Genomic DNA, 25927 nt, shown 5'->3' on the forward strand with positions numbered 1-25927 from the left:
ACACAAATGACAGTTTTGATTATTTTAACCACAGAATTTTGTTTCCTGCACCAAGCAAACTAAATACTCAGCAACTGCCAGACTATTAAGCAAATGGTATGAGATGTATTGATTCTGCAGTGGTAACGATCTTACATTTTTACATAATGCCTTTCAGGCTTAAGTGTCCCTAGGCAGGCTACAAGTTGCACCTATGAAAAAAGCAATTCAGAAATGAAAACACCGCAGCTGCCTGAGAGGACATTCCACCATTAAAGAGGGTGCAAACACCAAAAACGCAAAATACACTCTTCCCAGCCAAAATTCTTAGTAGTATTTTGAACAGGTTCTAAAGACAATAAACAGATTAGATATTAGGTAGGCCACATCTTAGGAAAGGCAGAACAAGTACTGAAACAACTAAGAAAACAGTGAGTATCTTTGTCATGAATTTTACCACATTGCTGGTACAGCAAAACCTGCTGCACAAACAAATATGTGGTTAATGTATAACTGCACTGAAAGCTTTGGCTTAGAACCTGTTGATAAAAGCAGTTTGTCAAGACATCAATTTTCTCTCTCATTGGAAAACTAATGCTTCACACAACAATGCCATTCATAATTGAACTGTGGCTCTACTTACATACTCGGGAGGCAAAGGAAGCCTCTGAGTCATCAAAATCACTGCAGTTCTCACTCCTGTAACTCCTACCCAAGTTCTAATCTGTGAGAAACCTTCTTAACCAAATATCACACTTCAAATCCTGTCTTCACTAAAGGTTTTCTGCATGCCCTCAAGCAAGTCACGTCACTCTTTTGTGTCTTGTATTCTTGCCTGAATATGGTCATTCCTGACATTTGAGGGTTTCTTAGGGATACAGTCAATCTGAATTTTAGAGAACCTCAAGGAGGTTGGAGCTGAGCAGCGTGTGAGGACTTTGATCAGCTGAAGAACAGCAGCAAAAGAGAGGGGAAGGTTAGAAGAACTTTGATCCTTTTCCTTCTCACAGGAAAAATCTGTGATCGCTCTTAAAATCACTTGAGGGCAAGAGCGAAGGCTCAGAACAAAACCTTGCCCTGGACCTACAGAACAAGTCATGTCTCTGGTGAAGCAATCTGCTTACCGCCGGAGTGCATTTGTCAGCTCAGCAGTCAGTTCGCTCTCGTTGTACGGTCTCAGCTCAGCTAGTGTTAACGGTGTTGCGGCGCCGTCACTGCAGTCCTGAGAAATGAGGAAAGGCAATCTGATTTGAAGTTGCCATCTTAATGGGAAAACTCTGAAAAGCTCTTAGTTTGCAGCTACTTTTAAAATAGAGGTGAAATAAACATCACAATGTCACAACAACAGGCACCAACATGCCAGGAAATGGACTAAGGGATTAACACTTCACAAACCCTTCTGAATGTTTCCTAAACCACAACAGCTCACAGATTTGCAGAATTCTGCAATAGTGTGCACAACTGCTGGCGCCTTATATTGACACCACGTTTGAAACAAAGCACTGGATCTAACAATTCAGATGATGCTTTGCCAGAAACAAGAAAAGACACATTTATATACTAGCTCTGGATCTTGTTTTTAAACACATTACTGAGGCTTTCTGGGGATACAGCACTAAACCAACAGGATTGAAGTTTTTCTAGGTATCACTATTTATTCATGCAAATTATTAATGTCAAGGCAGAAATCTGATTATTTTGCATTATACTAAGGGGCGAAAAGTCTTCAAACCATTACCAACTGTCTAACTTGGAAAAAGAGACTGTCATTACAATGCTCTAACTCCTTCATAGAAATGAGCTCTGTCTTTTTCATATTTTGTGTTTGGAGTAGGGGGGGATTTGAGGGTGTTTTGCTTATATTCTCTTCCACTCTTTTCAGAGAGTGGCAACAGGCAAGACACAACATGTCCAACCACAGTAGCTTGTGTGTTTGGCATTTCTTGTACTGCTCCCCAAAATGACAACCTCATTTTAGTCCTGGCTTAACAGTAATTCTGCAAAGTCCTCATAAGTCACAGCATGGAAAGAACCACCTAACAACTGGAGAAGAGAGAAAAGACATACATACAGACAAAAAAAGGAGAATGACTAACATGCTAAAGACTGTTATCAGGAGGGAAGGAATACAATAAATCATGTTTACACCAATTTTGGAAACTTTTTGACTCCTGACCTTGCCCAATTTGTCTTTGCTTCCACTGCTGGTTGAGCTGAGAGACCTCATTCTCTGCTCCTTTTGCTCTTCCACTTCAGACTTCAAGTGCTCAATATGGACAAGGTAGGCTTGCTCCTGAGCCTCTCGAGTGCTCAGTTTCAATTCCAATGCCTTCTTCTCCTTCTCTAGCAGGTAAAGCTGTGCCTTGAGCTCTGCCATCTCCTCCTGTTGAAGAAACATTGTCAGCATGCTGCTTCATGGGACTACATAACTAAAGGAAGACGAGTTTAAACAAGGTTTTCATCCACTCTTACTTAAATGTTCTTTCCATGGAGAACTCTAACAGCATCCAGAAGGATTTTTATAATCACACAGCGTATTTGTCAAAAGAACAGTATATTTTGAGACTAAGTGAGTATGACAAGCTGTGCCACTCCTTAATCAGCCTCAGAAATAAGCTCAGAGGCAACAGAGCAGTTAATGTGGTGCCAAAACTAGAGTATCAGGGATCTGAGAGGGTTGCCACAGCTGCTGAAATTTCTTTGGTTCTACTTTGCCCTTCAGAGACCGCTGCCCTAAAACCAGGAGTGTCTGACTTTCTTGTCAAACAGCTCCCTAAATGCCAGTTTCTTATATAATAAGAATTAAGAATATAAGAATTAAGAGTTGGGTTATCATCTCATTACAGTGGAATAGGTTTGAGGGACTAGGAGGGCAAATACAGGTCACATATTCCTGCCTCATAACACCAGTCTCTGTGGTAGAATAAGTTAGTCAAAAAGTGCAACTGGGTATGGCACTATTGGATGTCCATTTTTTAATGTCCCTTGTCTAGATGGCCAGAATCCCAACTATACACAACTGGAGGTTGACAAAATTGCACTTGCTTATATTCTTCCATAAATATGATCCATATTTATGTCCAGAAGATGGACACTGGCACTTTACAGAAAGAAGCTCAATTCTGAGAGCTAGTTCTTGTGTGCAATTCTTCTGCCACTCTGATATTTATTAAATGGCTGTCAATTATTGTAACACAACTGCTATTTGGGCACAGACCTCTGCTTTAACATCTGCCCTGACAGTGGCTGGGCAGAAGTGTAAGAACAAGGTGGAAGTGCAGTGACACTTCTTTCAGCACTTGCTCCCAGCCTCCCAAGAAAAGCAGCCAATGGTTATCCTGAACCAGACGCCTCTAAATGTTTAACAACACTTCAGAAAATTTTCTTCCATTAAATGTCTAGTTGTTTTCTGAACCCAGGAAAACCCAGAACCCACAAAACATTTAAAGAGACAGTCCTAAAAATAACACGTAACATTATGTGTTAAAAAAACACCATCAAACAAACAAACAAGACCACCAAAACAACAACAAAAAAATCCAACCCAGAATCATGTCCTCACTGTTGAGCTTGCTTGTGCCCTAGGTCACCTCATGGGTGAATACTGAGTTCGTGCAGCCATTTTCTGCATTATAGTTCAGATCTAGACTTGTTCACTGTGTAAACATCTCTGAAAGACAGAAATTTCTTGTTGTGTGGCCAGCCTAGGAGCAAATCCCTATTTTTTAATTTTTAATTTAAACAAAAGAATATATTTTAGTCACAAAAATATCAGAAGTATCTTACATTATCTTCAAAAATAATGCTCTTTGTATACTATATCCATCATTATCAAAGACTATACAAATACAAATCCTGAGACATATTTAGACTAACTTTTTCTATAGAAGAGAATCTACGTTCCTATCAAAAATTTGCTGCTTGGATTAGGTGTAAGCAGTGCACACAGGTGTAGCAGTTAAATCATTGGCTTATTCAGAATCACCAACCGTGTAAAAATAAAATTCATACCCTAAAAACCCTCAGGGTTGGAAAGGTTTGTATGAGCTTTAAAATCATTCATTTATTCATTTACTTGTTTGTGAACTGAAGGTCAGAGGCACAATCAGTTTCATTCAATGTGGTTTACAGAAATTTAGTTGTTATGCAAACTTACCATTAATTTCCTTTGTCAACAGTAAAAATGTAAATACTACTGGTAAATAATGATGGGGAAATTTAGTTACAGGAGATGAACTGGACTGTCTGGTATACTTAAGTGTATGCATTTAACTTCTTAAGCCACTGTTTCTAAAGCCATTAATCTACTTAGCCTGCTTAGTGAAGGCTGAGAAGTAACTTGAGCAGAGTATTTTGGCACTTATGTGAATAGAAGATACTCTTGATGGAGTGCTATCTATGTGGGAGGGTCATGACAAAATCTTCCCATGTTGGAAGCTGAAGTTAGGCAACTTCAGTCTAGAAATACGGGACATTTATTTTGTAAAAGAAATAGGTGAATTTAACCACTGGAGCAATGCATCTGTGGAACTGATTTTTCCTATCACTTAAAAGTTTTATCATAAAGACTGGATGTTTGTTTGTACTACATACCCTAGCTCAAAAGAAATGTGAGGATCAATGGTTAACTCCTTTGTTTATGAAGAAAGTAAGCTTAGATCATCATATCTGAATCCACAAGTTTGCATCCTGACCCAGAAGACCTATCATGGACTCCAAAAGCACCCCACATACAATAGTTTTCTCATACCAAGACAATGTGACTTTAAAGTAGAGAAGAAAAGACAAAGCAGGGGAAAAGTGGAAGAATTGTCAGCCAGTACCTTACAGAGGCTCCCAGCAAAGGAACAGGAAGGAATGGAAAGGTTGAAGCTAAAGGTTGAAGCTGAGAATTCTGGTATGGACACCTGCAATCTGTGAGGCAGAGTGACAGTAATGTTTCATGAGGGAAAATTTAAGCAGCTCAGGTTTACTTAGAGAGTTAATTGGTCTTTACATATGCAGTATTTTTTTCCATGAAAATATGTTTTCTAAAGATAGCATCTAAATTTCATTTCAATGCCAACATCACCTTTGTATATTTAATATCCCCTTTTTTCCTAATTACAGGATGCTGATGAAACATTTTGCAGTTCAACATACCTGCTTCTTCAGAGTGTGGGCCTAAAGCACAAGTGGCATTTACAAAATGAAACCCCGAAGGACGAGAAAGTACATGGTCACTCTTCCAGTTGATTGCAGAAGACTTATACAATCCATGCAAATTCACAAGCTTCGAGCACCAAATCTAGCAGTCATTTCAGGACTAATTAATTGAATATTGGGGAGTATTTTGTACTTGCAGTCATATTGTAATTCTGAATTTGGGTGAAAACTTGAATGAAAATTAAACATTCCTGACCCAATATAATCAGAAACACCACAGGATCCTCAGAATGAAAATTTGTGTTGGATGCGGTCAGAAGAATAAAACATCAAGGACTCTTATGCAGCAAAAAGTTCTAAAAGTCAGGAAAAGGGAATCCAGGAGGGCAACAGTACACAAGGTGGAATACACCAGGCCCTCAGAAGTAAAACAAATACCAGGCAGATACATGGCACGGTCTAGTTAACTGTATATACATCTACAAGAGCATGAAATGCTGCAACAAAGGTGGACAGCTGGATTATAAACGTTTTCTGCAAAGAGACTATAGTCTCAAAGCACATCATGAGCAATATTATCACCACCTGTACACATAAGAGAAAAAATTACCAGTGTAGAAAGCCGAGACTTCTTATCTAGATTAAGTCCTTTGAAATGCAGAAAGGCTGTAAACCAAGAATTATTTACACCCATCAGAATTAATCTCCTTGCTAACTGGAGCATGACAACAACTGACCTCAAAGCAAGACCATTGAATGATGACAAAAAGATGCAGACGAGAATATATTTGGAAACATGGTTAACTATTGCTTGAAGCAAAGAATTGGATTTTACAGTACTGGCAGACCATTATGGCTTACACTCTGGATCAGTAGAAAACAGTAAACAGGGCAACAGAGAAACCATCCCCAAACTATCTTTTTATGGATCATTTTCAGCAGTAATGCAGAACTAATGGTGTAAAGGCATTTTTAGAACACTATAAGCATAACACATAGATGCAAGAAGCAATATGACTGATGTGGTCATCAATTTTTACTGATAGCCATAAATGAAAGGTGCCAAAAGATGCAGCAGAGATTCCAACACAGATACAAGCATCAGGAAGATAGCAGCAGGTCATAAGACCCAGCAAGGCAGGAAATCCTTGAATAGCTCAATCAGGCTGTAGAATGTAGAATTGCTAAGAATGTGGAAGGGAGGGAACAAATTAAGAGCTGCTAGATGATGAAGTCCTCTACAGCACAGATGAGTCCATTGAATACACCCAGAAAGCCAAGACATCCATGAGTTCTGCCCTTATGTTCAGGTATGTTATAGTTTGCTGAATATATCAGCAAAGTGTATTGTAGACTTGAGCAAAAATCATGGATGCTAACAAGGTAGAACGTTCTTTTGGGACCAAAGCACGCAGACTGTAGCTGTGTCTTCTATAATACTGTATGCATAGAGAGCAGGAGTTCTCAATTTCTGTAGCAGGAGAGCACTTACCAAGAAATCCATTCCAAGCTTTGGCAAACTTGAGTTTTCATCATATCCTTTTCAGAAATCTAGGGATTTCCTGCACTTACGAATCCCAGCAAAGTGCAACAAATTATAAAGAATAACAGTACTGTCAGTTTCTCTGTACCAGACAGGACTGAAGGTGACTTCAGCCTTCTATGTAAAATGCGTGTCTATTCCTATATGCACTGCACAAACCAACCAAGAAAAAAAGATTTCTTCTTCTTCTAGGGACAATTCCTGCAGTGAAAACCCAATGTGCTAGGTCCAGCCGAAAGTTTTATGAGTGGACACAATATGTCAAAAACATGTTAGATGATCATTTAGCGAACAAAAGGATTACCAGTGCTCAAAAATGTGCCAGAATGATGATATGCAAATGTTGGTGCTCCTGCCAGGTCAGGGAATACAAGGGCGCTAATCACAAGGGACAGCTCTGCAGTTTTCCTTTATCAATCAATTCAAAGACAGAGGTAAGAATGGCGCACAAGAGATTTCAGTGAAGAACTGGATGCAAAAGAGGAAAAGGAAGTGTGATATCTGAAATATACATCTAATTATCTACAAATGTCTTCCAGCACTTCTTGCATGCTTTAATTGTGGGGAATATATTGCTGTTGCCCACAACGTATTCAAACTAAACTAACATAAGTTTAAGTCTTCTGACTGGTAGCAGGCAATCTTTTTTTCTGAACAGCAAACATTGAATGCGTTATTGCAAAATTATATTTGTCATCATGGAAAGGCAGCACCACTAAGAATATAATTATCATTACTAAGCCACCAGTTAGCCAGCAGTAGCATATCTGAACAAAAATCTATAGCTTTAGAAGCTTACGAAACTATTAGGATGATACCATCATCTGACATATCTGCCATTAGTTGACTAAAATAGTACTTGCTAACATGCAGAAATTAAACTTATTTAAACTGAACCTATCCCAGACAATTTCTAAATGCAGACATGTGCTTTTATTGCCTTTAGTATGTTCCTGTGGTTTAGTTCACCTCTCTCAAAGTCAGTACAGAAGCCAGATTAAAAATGATGTAAGCCCTATACCTGGTCAAAAAGGACAGTTTTTCCAGATCACATCTTTAGAACTGGACATATAAACCAGGCCTGAGGGACCAGAGTTTTCTCCAAAAACCTCTGTTACTGCAAGTCATTACACATCGCAGTTTTTGCTCGGGCTCTGAACTGAGTTAGAGATTGCAACATAATGCCTAGAAAAAGCTCTGGACTGATGACCGACCACTGCAGAGCATTAGGGATGATAGTTTCTGACAAACCATTCCTCCTCCCACAGCAATATTAGAAGGAGGTGAATGCTTCAGTTCTGCTTCAGTTCACAAATATTCAAGATGCACATTTGCAAGCTTGTAAGTAAAGTAATGAACTGTCTCTTGGGAAGTGCTGTATCATGCTTTTGGTCACCCTCAAGCAACTCAGTTGCCGTAGCTCTTAGAGAGAGCATCTGGTTTGTCAAGGAGAGCATTCCAAGTTTAGAGCCACGGATGAAGTCCTCGCCTAATTCAAAACACACATAGCTCATCATTGTTAATGTACTACCTTCTGTCACTTTCAGACTACTGGATTTTCAGCCGTGATTATTTGTTTCAACAAAGTCACCCTTTGTTACCCAGTGATAACTATCAAAGCCTCCCATGTGTGTGTTTTGTAGCGCAGGGGCATTGTCAGCAGTGCAGTTAGCCTGTTGGATATAAATAAAATACCTTCATTGCCATAAGTTCCTGCATCAAGACCGCATTTTCCAGGTCTAGCCTCTGGCTGTCTCCACGAGGTTTAACGTCATAACTAAGGGGATCAATGTGGATGCTTTCCAGCTCCAGCATTGTCAGTTTCACTGCTGCCCTGTCATTTTTCAACTGCTGGATGTAATCCTTCAGCCGCTGCTCATCCTCCTTTGTAAATTCCGTATCACAGCTGCTTGCAGTTGAGCTGGTAGTACTGGAAAGAGAAAGAAGGGTATTAAAAAAACACTGGGAACAAAAATCTGTATTTTTATACCAAACACTGTCCCAATACTTCATCAACACATCTGAGTCTTAAAAGTTCATAGAAAGGACACACGTAGTGTGGACTGGATGTTGTAATGTTCAGAAGATACAGAGGGTGTGACAAATTCAGAAAAGAAATTAATTCTCTAAGCTGCATAAGAAAATTGAATCATGTGACAACTTCTCTGCAAAGCCAGATATTTAGTGACATGTAACTGAATTACTTTTTTTTGAATGGTGTCTCCTGAAACAAAAAAAAAAAGCTACTTAAGATTTCTTAGCAAAATCATAGCAGGGCAAGTGTCTCTGCTGCTCAGCCACTGAGTCTTCATCTTCTTTGCAAAAAAGCATCTGATAAGAAAAAAGCATCATCCCAGACCTCATTTATCTCTGCCAATGGCAATACCAGTTATAATCTCAGATATTTTTAATGGATACTCCTAGGAATCAACCTGAGCAAAATTCCACAGGCAGATGCCAGGAGGTATCATCTTTCAATTCATGTTAAAGTGTATTCCTTGGAACACTGGCATTCCTTCAGGACTGGAGGGGTTTAAAACCAACCCATAACTTTGCAGGATTTTTAATAAAAAGTCATCATGAGACTTGGTGGAACTTCTCCTATCTGCAGGCATCAAACAAATGACTGCCCATTAGTCTACCCCACAAATGTTTACACAGAGATAGCAAAAAGAGAGAATTAATGTCTTAGACCAAGGGTGTCTCAGTGCTGCCTACCCACCTACGCGCATGCCAGTGCTACAGGGGGTCGAGGCTGATACAGCCGTAGCATTCCAGGGCTGAATATAGTTGCAATAACACTAAAAGGAAAATAAAATGCTGTGTTGTTTCTATAACCCCACTCAGAGCTGCCTGCTGTCTCCTGAGGTCCTGTAATCAGCTGCCGGGTGAGGGATAAGTCATCCATTAACTGTGCTTGTCTGGAATGCTAGATGATCTCAGTTATCAGCAGGGGAATAAATCACTTTCTGTATCAAATTGCACTGCTGTTCAACATTTTTGTAAGAAGAAAAAAAGCCCCACCCGCTACATGCTGTGAGAGTCAGGATGATGTCCTAAAATATATTATGCATGTGAAAAAGGGGAAGCCTCTCAAGATAGGCTTGAATTTTCTCTTTTCTTTTGGTTCTACTTCAGCTAAAGCTCCATTGATTTTCAAGTGCCTCAAATAATTGCCAATCTTCCCACAAATTCCAAGCACAGCCTTGGAGGGGATGGAGAATTGGCAGGTCTACAAAGATTTCTCAAAATCCTTCCCTCTCGTGAAATATCACATTACAGTTCTCTGCTACAGTTCTCTGTCAATTTCCCATTATTCCTTCCTTTTCTTAGGGATAATAGGTGCCATATTTACCACAAGTGTAAATTGGTCTTTGCTTGTTTTCATCCATTTCCATCCGCAGTGAAGCTAAAAATACCCAGTTACCTACACCACACAGAAACCCTTTCAGGTTGAAACAAATTTTTGTTCATACTTAGTTCTTCATTAGAGAATCTCAAAACAGTTAATAAATCTTGCTTTACTGAGTCTAAAGATAACCTCCCTGAAGTAAGTACTGATATAAAAATCACGGGGATAGACAATATGAGAAATACTTAATTCCACAGCGAAGTCATGTTGCAAGTTTTCTCAGCACCCAAAGACAGCAATTGCAACAGTTTTTCTGGATTAAATGTAAAACAGCTGTTGTTGGAGGAAGGACAGCTTTTAAAGCCTGCATAGGCTTCAAAACTTGGGACACAAAGAGCTCATCTCAGTTTTCACTTGCAAAGGAAAGAAAACCTAGCTCTCCTGCTGGGAATGAAACCTGAGCAAAAGATGCTGGAAGTAAATTGTTATGTTGTGTTGGACCTTGTACTCACTGGATATTCACAGATTTTGGCCCTTAAGGGTCCATGGCTATAGATGCATATTTTAGGGGAGAGCAGTCCAAACTGAGGAAGGCAGTCTGGGCTGTTGCCAGTGATACTCAGGCTGCTTTTACTTCAGTCCTGGCTGCCTGCCTGCCTGCCTGTCTGTCTGCAGCTGAGTTGGCTCCTCTGGTGAATTGCTAGCAAGCTGCTCTTCTTCTTCTTTTTTTTTTTTTTTTCTTTCTTTTTTTTTTTTTTTTAAGAAGGTGAGGGGAGCTTGGCGAGGAAGTGTCTCCACCAGCACCCAAAGGCACAAGAACCTTCCCTCTACCCCCACATTTTAGCAGCAAGCTCCCACCCAAAAAACTGGAAGCAGTATGGTTTGCAGAAAGCCAGGGTAGAAAGGCCACTTTGGGCTGCTCTAAAAATGAGGCTGTATGATGAGGGACAGAAACAACACTGCAGTGCATCAGAACTCACACAGCACAGCTCTGCCACGGTGTGTTCCCCAAAAAGCCCTACCATGCAGCTCTCCACAGCCATAATGCTAGTGCACTACTGCTCTATTTAAGGGCCCACAGCTGGTGAGCATATGATCCTGAATTTCAGATACTGCTCTCCCTTCTCACAGCAATCAGGACAAAGGAAAACAAACCGACAGAATGCGTATGTATGATAATGCATCCATCCAAAAAACACATGAAACTGTTGCAAAAGATGTGCAGTTTCTCATTTCTCAAGCACGTAGGTAAGGATAGAGAAAGGATCACAATTTCATCACCTGGAGGTAATACAACACCAATCTGCTCATTCTAACTGCTGCTGTATTCAGAATGAGTGAGAGAAACGTTCTTCCCACTCCCTTCATCCCTCAAGTCTTTTACAATGATGTCATGCCTGGATGATATCAGATTAATTTTCATATACAGCCTGTGGAAAATACACAGGTTGGTATAGTATAGTGTGCAGTTTTATTTGCTGGCATGCACACGTGTGTTCGCATGCATGCGTGTGTACAAAATGCAGTGGATGGGTAGAAATGAGTCTTCCAACAGTGCTTCTGTGTGAGTAACTTCTGCACACTACAAAATTGTGTCCATAAAACCCTGTATGAGCTTCAGTTCATCTGTTAAAAATCAAGCCAATAAATAAATCTGCAATTCAGCAATGGCTGATAGAACTAAAATAACGCTGTCAGAACTGAATCCGCAAAACTTGCTTGAATGTCTGCACGCAGCCTTATACTTCAGAGAATGCATTTGATACTCAGTATACATGGGCCAACCACCTTCTAGGTGAACATTGTGGCTTGAGATCCGAAATAGCACAATGCCAAAAGACAGAAACTTCCTGAGAAACTGGAAAATACTCCCAACCAGCTAAATGACAAACAACAGTATATTTGGTTAAAATCAGAACCTTTGGTGAAACTACCCTGGTTCCTTCTGAGACTAGCTCAGTCCAGCAATGAAGTGTTACATAGATAACATTAAGATATCTGTTGGGATATTTCTAAATAACTTATTTGCACACTTCAGCCAAGATAACCTTGTCTGTCAGCTACTTATTTGAAATCTGAGGTGATTCTGATGAGAGATATAGTCCTACATTTGGCTGAGTTGAGATATTTTGTGACACTGCATAATGCTGAAAATAATTCCCTTCGCATAGAGGAGACCACATCTTTCCCCCCATGAACGCAGAGGTAAGGCCAGACTTACTAGCACCGCAGGAATAACATCCACCGTTTTCAGTCAGTGTTACAACTGGAGCCCTTCTCTGTTGTTTCCCTCTTTTTAAGGTGCAATCAGTCCAACCTTGTTGGCAATGTATGTTCTATACTTAGCTTCTGTCCACTAAAATAATTATGACTTCCAACTACACTGCAGACCTATTTCTATTTTCAAAAAAAAAAATTGGCAACATTATTGTGCTGCTGCGAGAAATGATTTGAGATGCTTGCTATTATTTTTATTCAGTTCACCAGTAACAACCTCTCTGATGCTCTTTCATTGCATTTCATTTCTTTTCATTTCAGTTGCTCCTTTTACAGTCTTTAACCACTTGTCACTAGTGGCTCACCAAGCATTTATTCTCAGTAATGCATTCAGTGATTTGACATTCAGAATCTCATTTGAAATGCCAAAGCTAAAGATGGGTCAACAATTCCATTATAAGTCCATATTCTACAGGATTTCGAACAGCAGGGAGAATTACTCATTTGTCACATGTCTCAGCAGAGGAGAGTTTTCATCATCCCACTACCTCTTTACTCAGTTGGTTTCAAAAGGAAAAGGTAGCAATACATATCCGCGACTAAAAGCCTGTGGCACTAAAACAGCTATGGCAAAAGATCGGTCTTGCAGATTCAGAGCATGTTTGAACCACACAATGTAAAAATGTTTTCATTTCAGTGCAGTGGTCCCCAAATGGTGGTTCACACAGCACTCACTAGTGATGTGGGCTTGTTCTACTCCCCAGTTTTATAGACTGCCAAGTTCTTTAAGACAAATAAAAAACATTAAGCCTGCAGGAACAGCTAGAAATCCGCAGTCTGCTTTCCTATCTCTCCTTGGATTGCTATTGTAATGGAAAAGGAAAGGAAATGGAAACCATCAACATCAAAGAATCACAGAAGGCTGGAGGTTTGCGGCAATGGGATGTCTGTCTAGAGCAGCAGGGAGCCAAGTGGCAAGGCAGCACACATGGGTTGAGAGAGCTGGCAACATAGGCAGGGTAACTCCAAAAAGCAGGAGTAGGGTCCTGGAGAGAAACAAAAAAGGATCCAGAATGATAGGGAAAGTGGAGTTAAAGACAAAATCTTCAATGTTTAAAGTCTGAGATAGAACATTTACTGATATAAATATAGAAAAGCGTGTGCCTTTTGAACCAACACAGATTTTCCATCTATGGGCTGGCTCAGTGTCATGTGCCTGTAAGCTGAAGAGGGGATGCCTGTATTTTGAGACAGGGTCCCCAGGAAGGGGAAACCTGAAAACGCCTATACCACATATCACTTGCACACAACAGAAGGAAAAAAGAGACCGTTTGTATTTCATGGAGAAGCTAAAGTTTCAGAAATACTTTCACTGATATGTATGTTCAGACAAAGACAAATTGCGTTGGGCATGGGGTGAGGGGAGAGGTATGACGATGTATAATCAGATCAGGCTGCCCATATGACAAGTTCCTGACTTGCTGTGTGCCCTTTGGGTGAGCGAGAGAAGCTCTTCTCTCTCATGTTCCGCATATATCAAAGCAGATAACAATAGTTAGCTTATTCAGTCTCGCTCCATGCCAGAAAAAATTATCCTACAATGACAACGGCTCACATTAAAACATTTCTCTTGCAAACAGAGAAGCATTTACACATTTGCATTTTTACATTTCATGACACAGATTATACTGATAGAATTTGAAATCCTGTGCCATTTTAATACTCTGTTCCATACTAAATACTAAATAAAGTTTCACGCTCAGCTGAAACTTTACTCAGCCAACCCATTAGGTGCAACACACACACATATTGTCAGCTCACCACGGGTCAGTTCACAGTAAACAATGAGCATGAGGGATGATTTTCCTCCACAAACACACACCCCTCCCTCCCGTATCCTCCCCCCTCAAAAAAAACAAAAATGATGTTCAACAAAGCAAGGACTATAAAGACTATATTCCTACCAAACAAATTCAATGAAAGGCTAGAAACAAACACTAAAACAGGAACACCATCCCCCACTGCCCCCTGCCAATTTCCCCTCTGTCAGTACTGGAAACTGTCTATTACGCTTTGACCACGTACCAGATATCTCATAAGTAGTTATGAACAACCTAAATCGACCCCTTCAAATAACAGGATGGAAAACAAGCTCAGTCTAGGCTGAGGTGTTGCCAAGCATGGCCACTTGCAACAGGTTCACGTGCAGGTGCAGATATCGCATAAGAGCACGTGGACTGAGACAAGCCAAGTATTCGAAACAGCTTTGGGTAAGTTCTTTCCAAGACCAGTAAATACTTTTCCTACGAGTGATCAATTTGTTACTAGCGCAGATGCTGTCACATTAATTTCTGAAACAAAGATACAGCTTTCTTGGACTGAAAGTGCACCATAAAATTCTCTGAATAAAACAAGAAAATTTGCCTCACATTTGGACCCTGTTCCCTAGGGTTACCTTTTTGCTCACTTTTTAGCTATTTCATGCTAATCACAAGGCAGGAAATAAGATCCTTTGGAGGAGGCATCAACAAGAAGAGGAAATGATATAGTACTAAAATAAACTTCTAAAAGTGTCAAAAAATTACAGCATTTGAATAAAGAACTGGCTCAAAAACTGAATTAAAATGAAGTTTTAGAGTGAATCTGAGAAACCAAAATAACTTTTAAAAAGAAAAATGTTCATCTATATTTATCCAGGATGCTTGCCAAATTTGTATCCATACACAAGCACACATATTCACTGCACAGAGTACAATTACACTGCAGGCAGGCAACGACTCAAAATGAAGCTGCTAGCAGATGTATTTGAACGGGAACACTTCTGCAATAATAGCTCATTTAAGTTTAATTATTTTATGGTTCTTCAGAAAAACTGCAATATTCCAGCCTTTCCTGGAAGAATCCACTCTGTCTGTCATGATGTTCATTTGCTGCTCTGTGTGCGAAAGAATAGCATGGGAAGGAAGAATCTGGAGGGGCGCAAAGGGGAATGAGAAGGGAGAGGTAATAGTTTAAAACAAAATGGCTAGATTTGCAACATTTAGAAAACAGTTCTTGAGCCCTCCAAAACCCCAATGGAAGTATACTTCTGATCTCTGGTTCTCCATACCTCTGTGTTGTCTGCATAAAACAGATACGAATAAGGAGTACATGATTTGAGTTCCAACAAAACAGCAAGAAAGTCAAGGAAGTAAAAGAAATGTAATGGTTTTGCCCTTTATGAGGAAGATCAAAGTTCAGAGTCACCCATTTGCAACAAATTTATACAAAACCCTTCTTGGCTGGAGCTGCTCAAAGTCTAAAGACAATTAGACCACTGAGGGATGGTGACTTACAAATCAAAGCAAAGAAGCCAGTGGACTGAGGTGAGGGAGGTAGTTCAGCAAATACAATACAACACAACACAACTTTTGGTCTGAAATCAAGCACTTGGGGATCAGAGGAGTTGCAGTTACCTTGTGTGGCTGTTGGATGACAGGCTTTCCCAGGGCTGCACGCTACAGCCAGTGACTGCATAGGCTCCCCCGCAGCTCCCATCTAGTTTCATCAGCAAGGCTTTTGCTGCATTCTCAGCTGTCTTCCTGCAGTCATGAGCTCTCTTAAGCATCTGGGTGATGTTTTCATCACCTGTCTGGTCCCCTAGTTTTCAAGGAAACAATCTGTTTCAGAGCTTTGAGGAGAGTAAGAGAAAATATGGCAAGAGTAGAGATGCTTCTACACGCTCTCAGCTTATACCAAGATGACGACATTAAATTACCAATCTGATGTAAAACCAACTTCACTTCTGTTTGAGTATCAGTGGTAGCTGGGCTACTGGCCTGAATGCATCTCCCTTCCCAGGCACAAGCTCCAGGTACTTGTTGCTCCGGTTATGTCTTAAGCGATGTTTTACCTTAACTCACTTATCTGTTTGTAAGGGTGTACATTGTGCATCAGGATTAGGTTAGGATGCTCAAATTAGTAATACACTGGAAAGGCCTCAGACCAGATTACAACTCCTACTCCAGTCCAGTGCTGTGTCACGGTGTGGTCATTTCCAGTGCTTTTTTCTCACAAGCACCATATGGCCTAATGGTTTGCTAGAACACCTTCTTTTCCAGCTGGAAGCATTGCCTTACTGCTTAGAAGCAGCCTTTCAGAGTTTACAGCCATGCATACTAAATCAAAAGAAAACTAGCTCTGGTGTTTATTAATTTGCTGTAATTTCTAGTGGTTATGCAGCATTTATGGAGCTGGTAAGCCACCCCTTCAGTAGAAGCAGGAAAGAAACCACCATTATCACTGTTCTCATAGTCCTAACTCCAGCTGGAGTCAAGTCATTAAAGACACATTAGTGGCTACACTGAAAGTCTGAACAAAACTACAATATATTCAGACTTTACCAAATACCATGCAAAGATGTCGAGGGTTTAAAAAAAAAATCCAGTTTGCTCTATGTCAGATTTTCATTTCATCCTTATTTGAGTCAAAGACCAATTACCCATACTTCACACTTGCTAAATGAAGTGTGTGCACTAGAAATAACATTAATGCGGAAGAAAGGATGGAGAATGTTCTGTTAAGAGCAGCTGGATATGCTCAGCTCTAAGCGATGCAGAAGCAACTCCCATGAATTTCCCACTCACAGATGTTGATATAAAACTTGACTGACCTTCAAACCAAAAATCTGCTATTTTATCTAGGTGTTTTAATCAAATTTCACAGTGAAACCTACACCAAACACAACTTCCTCCAAGCTGTGCTATGTAATGGGAAATTGGCACTATTTCTATCACAGGGCTGTAACTGATAATACCATACTTATGAGCTGTAGACAGACACCTATATAAAAACTAAACTACACTCTTTCATAAATGCGTGTGAGATGAAACCCTACTCAAACCCATAGTATTTCTCCCTTCCAAGATTTCTTTCTGCCACCTATACGAATAGAAAATCCAAGACTAAATTCACTTTTGCTGGCCACTTATCCCTGCCAGCAGGGAAAGCTCCCTAGCACATGGAACAAGTGGAGCCAGCAGCAACATCAGCCTCCAAACACTTCTGAATACTGGTTCCAACCTTCAACCACCGTGACAATGGTTCATTGCATTACTTAGTGAGGAGCATATTAAGAAATGATACCTAGCCACAAGATTAACTACCCAGAAAATGAGAAAAACACAGAACATATCGGCTAATCACCCCGACAACACAGTAAAACATAAGACAGAACATTTTAAAATTTCAGAGCCAAGGTAAAATGTGGGGTGAAAAAATAGAGCCTTTTGTTGTTGTTGTTTTTTTGGTAATTACTCAATGATACCTTTGTGCTGTCTTGATCCTAGTTTTTCATAGACTATACTCAGCTTCTAGGGAGGTCAATGTTGCCGGTTTAAACAAAATCTGTACTTGCAGTTACCACAGCTGTATGGCCCTAAGCCACATACGCTCATAAGTATTGTTTAATAATTCCACTCTGTACAGTTGCATGCCTGCAGCAGCCTCACCACTGCCAGAACAGGCATTCCCTTGTGATAGTGTACATAGGTTAATTTAAATTGCTGGTGAATTTTATTATTTAATTCCAGTCTCTCTTTTTCTTTTCCCCTGTTTTCTGGGTGTGTAAAATACTTTAATTAGTTAAAAACAAGAAAAGATGGGAGAGCATTCTTAAGTGATGGGTCATAAGATGATTCACCATTACAACTAACTCTAATGCTAACTGACATGCAAAAAAATATTTAAATGAAGTGATTCATTGACATCTTACCAACAGAACCAACACCTGCAGCTCTGAACTGCCCGAGAATGAGACTCTGCTCACTTTCTGCCAATGCCAACAGCAGCTCATATGCTTCTATGCATTGTTCACTGAAAGAAAAAACAAACCACAGAAAACAAAAATCACACAAAATACATCTGCAATTTAGAGGGTAAGAATACCTGCAAGAGCAACAAAAAAGAGGTAGCTAGTGAACTGCATGATTCCCAACTACTTGTCTAGCAGCAGTGATATTAAACAACATAACACACATAGCTTCTATCATAAGCATTCAACAGTCTCTCCTTCCTTATGATGGTCCCAGGTTGGCCTCAAGTAATGCAACAAGTTAAAACAGAAAAGAATGACCTATGTGAAGTGAGCTCCAGAAGCACGTTTGAAACAGTCAACAATACAAATGGTGGTCGACATGATCTCTTCAAGAAACTCTTTTCAGACCTTCTTATTATACAAAATACAGTATTCTATATCCTACTATATAACTACACTACACGAGATATAGTAAGAAGAAAAGAGAAATACTTGTTGCTCTGTCCTGGCTGTAAGATTTTCCTCCTTACAACACAACAGCTTCTAAATACAATGGCTGCATGGCCCTAGTTGCTGGCTGGGGATAAACCATGACAACAGAATACATTCTTCAGAAGGCATACAATTTGTCTTAAGCCCAGAACTGCCTGTTCCTAATTAGTTGCAGCTGAAGGAATTAAACGATACCATCTTTTTACATATAGTTTAAAGCAAATTTAGATACTTGTAACCAAATACCAACCAATTCATCCACAATTCCAACTGATGTAATATAAAGTCACTCTGAATTATGTGGAGAACAATACTACTCTTGGTCCATCGGTCTTGTGAAATGTGCCATCCTAATACAGAGAACCTGTATCTTAAGAATGGATACAGCAGAGAGGGTATGAGCCTACACACAACTCCTAATTCAAAAGTTAATTCAGTATTTAAAAATGAAAAGATAAATCTTCATATTTCTATTAGATCAAGTTCGCTACTTTTGGTGAACTAGAGCTGAAATACACTGGTATCAATAACTTCAGTTCTGTAGTTTGTCAAGTAGTTTAACCAAAGGGGCTTTTTTTCAGGGAGGAAACAAAAGAGTATTACTATGGCACACCAGCCATTTCAAAGACTTCTATGAAGTCTCTCCTGCTCCTTCTTTTTCTGGCTGAGACACCCTCTGTGTAGGTACATACCTGTACTGCAGCGCGAGCCTGAGGGCTGTGGCGTTGGACTCATACTTCCCAACAAGCATGCTCATCCTCTCGGCATTGCTCTTGCACTCTTCCAGTGTTATTGTCAGCAAGTCATTCTGGGATTTCAAGTGCTCAATACGGCTGTAGAAAAGGAAGTAATTTGCAACCTTCAAGCTTAGCTTGCAGACACTGTCCTGAAAACTCTAGAACAATCATAATTTAAAACAACAAATACCATTTGGTCTACACAAGGTTTTTAATGAAGATGGCAAAATCTATTAGTTCTGTGTCCCATATCCACAGCCAAGAGGATAGTAACTTCTCTTAGGACAGCCTCTTCCCCTTCCCATAAAATGTAATCATAACCCTATGCAACAGGGGCAAGCAGAAAGCTGTACCCTTATTTTGTAGCCACAAGATTGTGTAGGACAGTTTCATATTAACCTTTTGCTTAATTTTTCTGCCTCCATTCCTCAATTCCTGCTGCCACATTTGCTTCTCGTTTTAAGTGGCATATTCATCAGTGCAATGTGTGGATGTGTGTAGGGATCATGCAGCTGCATAAATGCCCCCCTTTCCTTGGAACATGCAGAATGACTGTTTCACTGAAGCAGTATTTCAGTTGTGATTAGAGAGGTAACATGCAAAATACGAACGAAGTTTCAATGAGGCAATGAAATCTCCAAAACTTCTGGCAATAGTCAAACAGAAGCTCATATCAGAACTTAACTGTAATATTCTTCTCAATGAGGTTAACTGTGATTCTGAAAATGAAGCTTCAGAATATCAGTATCATTGCTTATAACTGCACTATACATCAGTGTGCTATGCCTAGTCAGAAGAGTCTGACATACACCGAAACGAGAGGCAAATAATTTAAAGTTTTGGACAGGTAGCTAATGAAGAAATCAGTGCCACCCAGAACTCTAAAATCACTGACTTCTTAACAAACACAAGAAGAAGGGCTAGTAAACCATTTATTCAGCTATCAGAATAAAGCCCTGAGTTTCCCAGCTGCTAGAACTCTTAGATGCTTCAGCTCCTATATCTTCTTTGACACCTCCTATAAGGATACATGTTGTCAAAGCATAATTGTGCAGTGCACAGAAAAAAGAAAAAAAAATGGAAAAAAAGAAAGAAAAAAAGGATCACATTTTGCAGCACTACAAAAGCATGAGCTACAAATAAAAGAGATACTGTACCGATCAGACTAAACTTGAGATAGCTGTGGGGAAGAGAGAACTTGGGAGGAAACATGCCAAGACACAATTCTTGGCCCACAGTTTTGATTTTATGTGCTAGAGAGTACATGAAGCATTGGTTCTGATAGAGCTTATTGAAAGATAACACCAGGAGTATTTTAACTGCAACCAGAAAGCTGCCATCTTTCTTCTGCAGGCAGAAGTCTATTTACTGGTACATATGCCACACTGGTACATATGCCACATGTAAGTACATTCATTGACACAGTCAATGCTATAATTCTGTTTCTTCAGGACAAAACAAAAACAAGCTAATTCCAGAATGATGGAGAATAAGTTATGGGAATCCCTATTTCTCGCAGTGATGTGTCTTTTTTTTATAAAAAGATGCTGTGCCTGCTTGGTCAGCCATAGAGAAGGACACTCTACAACACAAATTGTCACGCGTGAAGGTGCCACGCTGATCTAATAACGCATGACCAAACTGTCATACTAATGAATCCCCAGCATACGAGTCAACCTTCTCTTTATCACCTACATTCCATGTTTATCTCCAGCTGCCACAGTTGAGCTGGGAGTGAACTAAGAGATGTTCAAAAAGGGTAAAAAAGTAGTAACTTTAACAAAGCTAATAGCAGACAACACATCCGAGCATATCTCACTTTTCACCTTACCTATTTAATCTCTCTGTCTCCACTTCAAACTCTCGGATTTTACTTTCAGAGATAGCAGATCCATGTGAATAAAGAGTCTGGAAGATTTCCTGGATGTTTGAGCAGTCTTGGAGGGAATGCGCCAAATGTTCAGCCACAGTACTAGACACCTGCACAGGGCAGTTAATAGATCATTGTGAATAGATGACCAGTGGGATTCCTCTCACAGGCAGTCTGCATTGAGAACTGCATTTGCTTGCACGCGCTCACTTCAAGGCATTCATTATTCAGTTTTCACTATGAATTTTACATTGAATAGAACATTTACAAGTTTCCACTTTATGAAACTACCTTGATTTAAAATTGTACTAACCAAAGGGTGAAGCCCACTATTTCATCATACATTAAAAAACCCTAATATGCAAGTTATTTACTTTGTTGAAAGCTTAGCAAAAGGTCAAGAGTTAAGTTCTTCACTGAAACAAATACTAACACACAGTAACAACAGCAGTATGGATTTACATTGGAACTACAAAACAGAACCCAGTTCTCCGTTAATTGGAAGTTGTGAAATGCAACTGAACAGTCTTGAAAAACAGTATTTTTGGAGGAATTCACTCCAAAACTATCCTCTTGAAGTCCAGAAAATGGTTTCTAGCCACCAGCTATAAGAAAATGAGATCTTAATACTGGGTGAAATATTCTCTGTTGAAATATTTTTCTCAAAATAACTTTTAAAGTATTTTCAGTTAGCCCATATATTAATTTAGTAAAAAAACAATGCCACTTTTAATGGAACATCTTCAGAAGGTATCATGCAGGTACATAATTATCAGTCCTTACCCCTATGCTGCTGATTTCTGATCCTAAGACAGGTCTATCAGATGATGATGACTCTGATCTTGTCTTTGACAACTTCACTCTTTCAGCAATCTGTAAGTCAGAAAGCTGCACAGGTTACACAGGAATCCACGCTCCATAAAGATTACACAAAATGCATTTGTCCATTAGCTACGCTTGCAAACCTGGATTAAACTACTGCAGAATTGACATCTGTGTTGTAGCTGAGAGAATTACAACCATTGGTGCTTAATTCCTTTCTGCAGCTCAAGTTCATGGGCCTGCCTAGGACCCCAGAAAACCCTCTGGGGATTCTAGGTATCTCCCAGTTAATCACAAGATCTGCACAGCAGCTGTGCAAAACAAAGTCTGCTGCTCCCAGGTAATGAGCAGCGTTCCTGAAACACACAATAGCTCACCTTGGCTATGGGGATGTCATTGCTACTGCTGCTTGTGCTCAGCTCTCCCGTGCTGGGGTTAATGGGTCGATTGGCAGAAGTGAGACGACTTGGGCTGGATGGGCCTGTTGCCTGCACACTTTGCAAACGTGTTTGCAGTTCCCGAACCTACAACAAAACATAAGGTTCTGGTTTTTCCCACTTTTATGGTTTAAATACTTTGGAGATTTTCTCATTGTCTGGCCAAGCCTAATTGCTTCTGGCTCGAGCATAGAAGTTGTATTTTGTCCTGTGATGGCCATGAAGTTTTCATGTGGGGAACAGATGAATGGAGGTTGTTTTAAAATTCTATTGTCAGTTTTTAAAACTGTTTGGAATGTGCAAATATGCAAATGTAATACTGTAAAGTAATTACTCAAAGCTTTAGCTTGTTTTATATAACCCTTTCAGTGCAGCTGTACTATACGTGCAGAAATTACTCTCCGGGGTGAAGCTAATGCTCCAGCCCAAGATTATGATGCCTAAACAAATCAAACGAAGATCCTGCTGTTAATGGAAAGTGCCAGTGTTGAAAAAAACCTTGACATAAATATCACAGGATGACTTTGTCATATTTAAAGGTCAAAGAAATTCAAACATTAATCATTCTTTTATAACTAAAGTTAAGTAAAGCTACCATATAGTGAGTAATGTACAGGCAAGAAAATACCCAGCCAACAGTCTGCAGAAGCTCTCTGTAAACATACACTGCAAACACTGCATGGTCCTCAGAACAAATCAGATACTAGCAGAACTGACGTCAAAAGATTTTCAGGACTAAAAGGTGAAAAAAAAAAAAATCTTCACGAGCCAAACTATAGCTGAGCTAAAGATTATAGTGTTTACCTTGGAATAATTCTTAACAGACAAAGAAAAATGGCCTGCTTAACACAACAATTATACCACAAGGTACAGTGACAGAGCTCATTTTTCCCACAGAATCTCAAACAAAGACTATGAGATGAGAGAAGGGGGAGGAAACCATCTGAAGAGGAAATTTCCCTGGATATAGAGTGTTTACTTTTATACACAAGTTTCTATGCCAATTTTATTGGAACAGTCCATCTGCAAACTAGGACTTGTGAAATTTCACCAGAAGTCCAGTGAAATAAAAGTTTAGTCCATTTGACATCCCCGTAGCATGAAATGCAACTCTGATTCTCTAAAACAAGGTGGGATTTTATACTAACTACAATAGATGTACACGAAGAACTGATTAAGCAAGCTGAAACCCCTTAGTCAAAAAGCAATAAAATTAAAGTTGTGTTAAAGCTGAAGCTTTCTTCAGCTATAGGCGCACCAAGAGCATGGTCAGAGCTTTAACAATCTCTGCTTGAAGAAGTGCCAGTCAGCAAGTTCTCTGCACAACATACAGAGAATAATATCTTATGCCTCCTGTGACCCTCTACTTCCTTCTGCTTCTACTTCCCTTAGGAATACCCGTGCCTCTCCCTCAGTTGTACGCAAACTGAAGGTCAGGTTGCCTGAAGACTTACTGTCAAAAACCCCAGATTTTTTAGGTATGTGGAAATTAAAAAAAAAGAAAAAAAAAAACCATGAGTTTTACATAACAGAGCAGAACAATTGCATGTTACTAACAAAAAGCTGTAGGTGGCAACAATAAGAGCACATAAAGGCTAACTATGCTCCTAACTTCCCTGTTCAGTCGTAGAGGAATGCTACACCTTAAACAAAATGAATCCAAACAACTCCATGGCGCTCTCTGTTAAAAAAAGGACAAAGTACACAAAACCTCAAATCAAATCCCCAATGTTTAAACTAACTTGCTGAAAAATGGATATGGGTGCTTGCCCCAGAATTATACATCTTAATTGTAATTACATCGTGAAGTTAACTGAGCAGAGTGTATAAAGTGCACATTCATAGCATGTATCTTCTACATATTTGCAGCTGAGGCCTCGTTTGTTCACATAGACATATATAATTTCAACATGGGTACAGCTGCACTAATGCAAACCTTAAGGACAGAAGTGCTCTACTGATGCAAACCAATCATTTCAGTCTGCTGATATGCATAAAACTGAAATAAACCATGTATGCCTGTTTCTCCTTGCAGATGTGGAATGCCAGTTCAGATAGGATTTTGTACTATGGCATTAACACTGAGAAAAAAAAGCAAAAAAAAAAGCAACCCCAAAACTTCATTAAATCAAAATCACATTTATTACTATTTCTTTTAACCTGAGCTGTTCCAAGTTAAATTCCCCAAGTGCTTAAGTTACAGCATTGTTTAAAAGCAAGCAAACAGGAAAGCCACTAGGGATGTATTCTTTATAAAGTGAAATACCTGCTTCAATGTCTGACTTAAAAATTGCTAAAATATTCACCTATGTTCAGAAGCTAGTCTTGGAATATTTCATTCCAAAAGCAAGTAACATTTTAAATTTAAGGGCAACCAGGAAACACAGTGTTAAAGTTGCTGAAAATGCTAAGCATTCTTTGACTCTAAAGTTTAAAACCACCTTATGTAAGGACAATATTATATAAAACTGTAATCATACAGGTTTCCTTTAGGCTATGTTTTATGACTGAGCAGCGACTATTGACCACGGTTACAAAGCCAATCATTCTTAAGGATCTGTGAAACAACAAAGAGAAAAATGAACACAGCTAAGACCGTAGCAAGGCAAAGCTTTGCTTGGGAAAGCATTTATAAAAGACAACTCAGAGCACAGCACAGTTATCAATCTATGCAAGTCACTGCTTTAATACTGTATCATAGAAGCAACCACAACTTAAAGAAACTGCTTATTCATACTTCTTGATGTACATACCAACTCAGGCCCTCATTTGAGAAATTACATTCTGAATTAATTGCTATAAATAACTGCACTAACTTTAGCAATGTTGAGTACTGGATGGTAATTCTGAGCAGGATAACAGGGCAAGTTTGTCTGAGCTGTAAAATCACCCATCTCACAATTCACACATTCACCAAGCCAGAACCTCATGACCGGGTTGCCTACCCACCAGACTGCCCAGAGACAGCTTAGGTAACTATTTCTGATCACCAAAACCTCGACCATAAATAGAGCAGCATGCACCACCTCCTCAGAAAGTACTTTTCCACACTAGTAGTAATTTTACAGGAAAAATAAAGGAAGACCAAGGAACAGGAATCAAGAAAAAGTTCAGAAGAGCCAGTTTCTTCTCTGGATTGGTGACTGCATGAGTTATGAAAAGACTAGTTTAAAAAGTATGATTAAAAATTGTCTGACCACCCCTGCTTAATACTTCTACCAGTTTTAAGTGTCGTTACCAACGTAATATAAATTATTCTGAAGGTTACATTTATTAGTAGAATGAAGGTAATTGCAGTCCTGCACACAAGACACAGTAAACACTTGGAAACGGGAGAGAGAGGAAGTGCAGGTCTTACAGGAAATGGATGACAAAATTGGCAAAATCTGATGCGTGAAGACAAGCAAAGAAACAAAATCAAAAAAGTTCCACTGAAAGACAGAAAAGTTGGTTTGTGAGTTGGAGAGGAATAACAAGGAAGGATTTAAAGGGATTCAGAGAAAGATTTCTTCAGTCCTTGCATCATACCAGTTTAAAGA

The 25927-nt window shown here is 39.5% G+C and overlaps 1 protein-coding gene across 2 annotated transcripts in view; it reads right to left on the minus strand.

Annotated features, from left to right (window-relative positions):
• Positions 1-25927, minus strand: part of MCC (MCC regulator of WNT signaling pathway) — a 210712-nt gene that overhangs the window by 14883 nt on the left and 169902 nt on the right. For both annotated transcript variants that reach the window (XM_074166053.1, XM_074166054.1), the window contains 9 exons: positions 22329-22475; positions 21913-22002; positions 21091-21239; positions 19215-19355; positions 17989-18089; positions 15692-15875; positions 8363-8597; positions 2156-2362; positions 1104-1201 (listed from right to left, as the gene is read on the minus strand). In XM_074166053.1, coding sequence (XP_074022154.1) covers positions 1104-1201; positions 2156-2362; positions 8363-8597; positions 15692-15875; positions 17989-18089; positions 19215-19355; positions 21091-21239; positions 21913-22002; positions 22329-22475 — 1352 coding nt within the window. The remainder of the gene's footprint in view (positions 1-1103; positions 1202-2155; positions 2363-8362; positions 8598-15691; positions 15876-17988; positions 18090-19214; positions 19356-21090; positions 21240-21912; positions 22003-22328; positions 22476-25927) is intronic.

This window comes from Numenius arquata, chromosome Z, assembly GCF_964106895.1.
Source record: "Numenius arquata chromosome Z, bNumArq3.hap1.1, whole genome shotgun sequence".
Lineage (NCBI taxonomy): Eukaryota > Metazoa > Chordata > Aves > Charadriiformes > Scolopacidae > Numenius > Numenius arquata.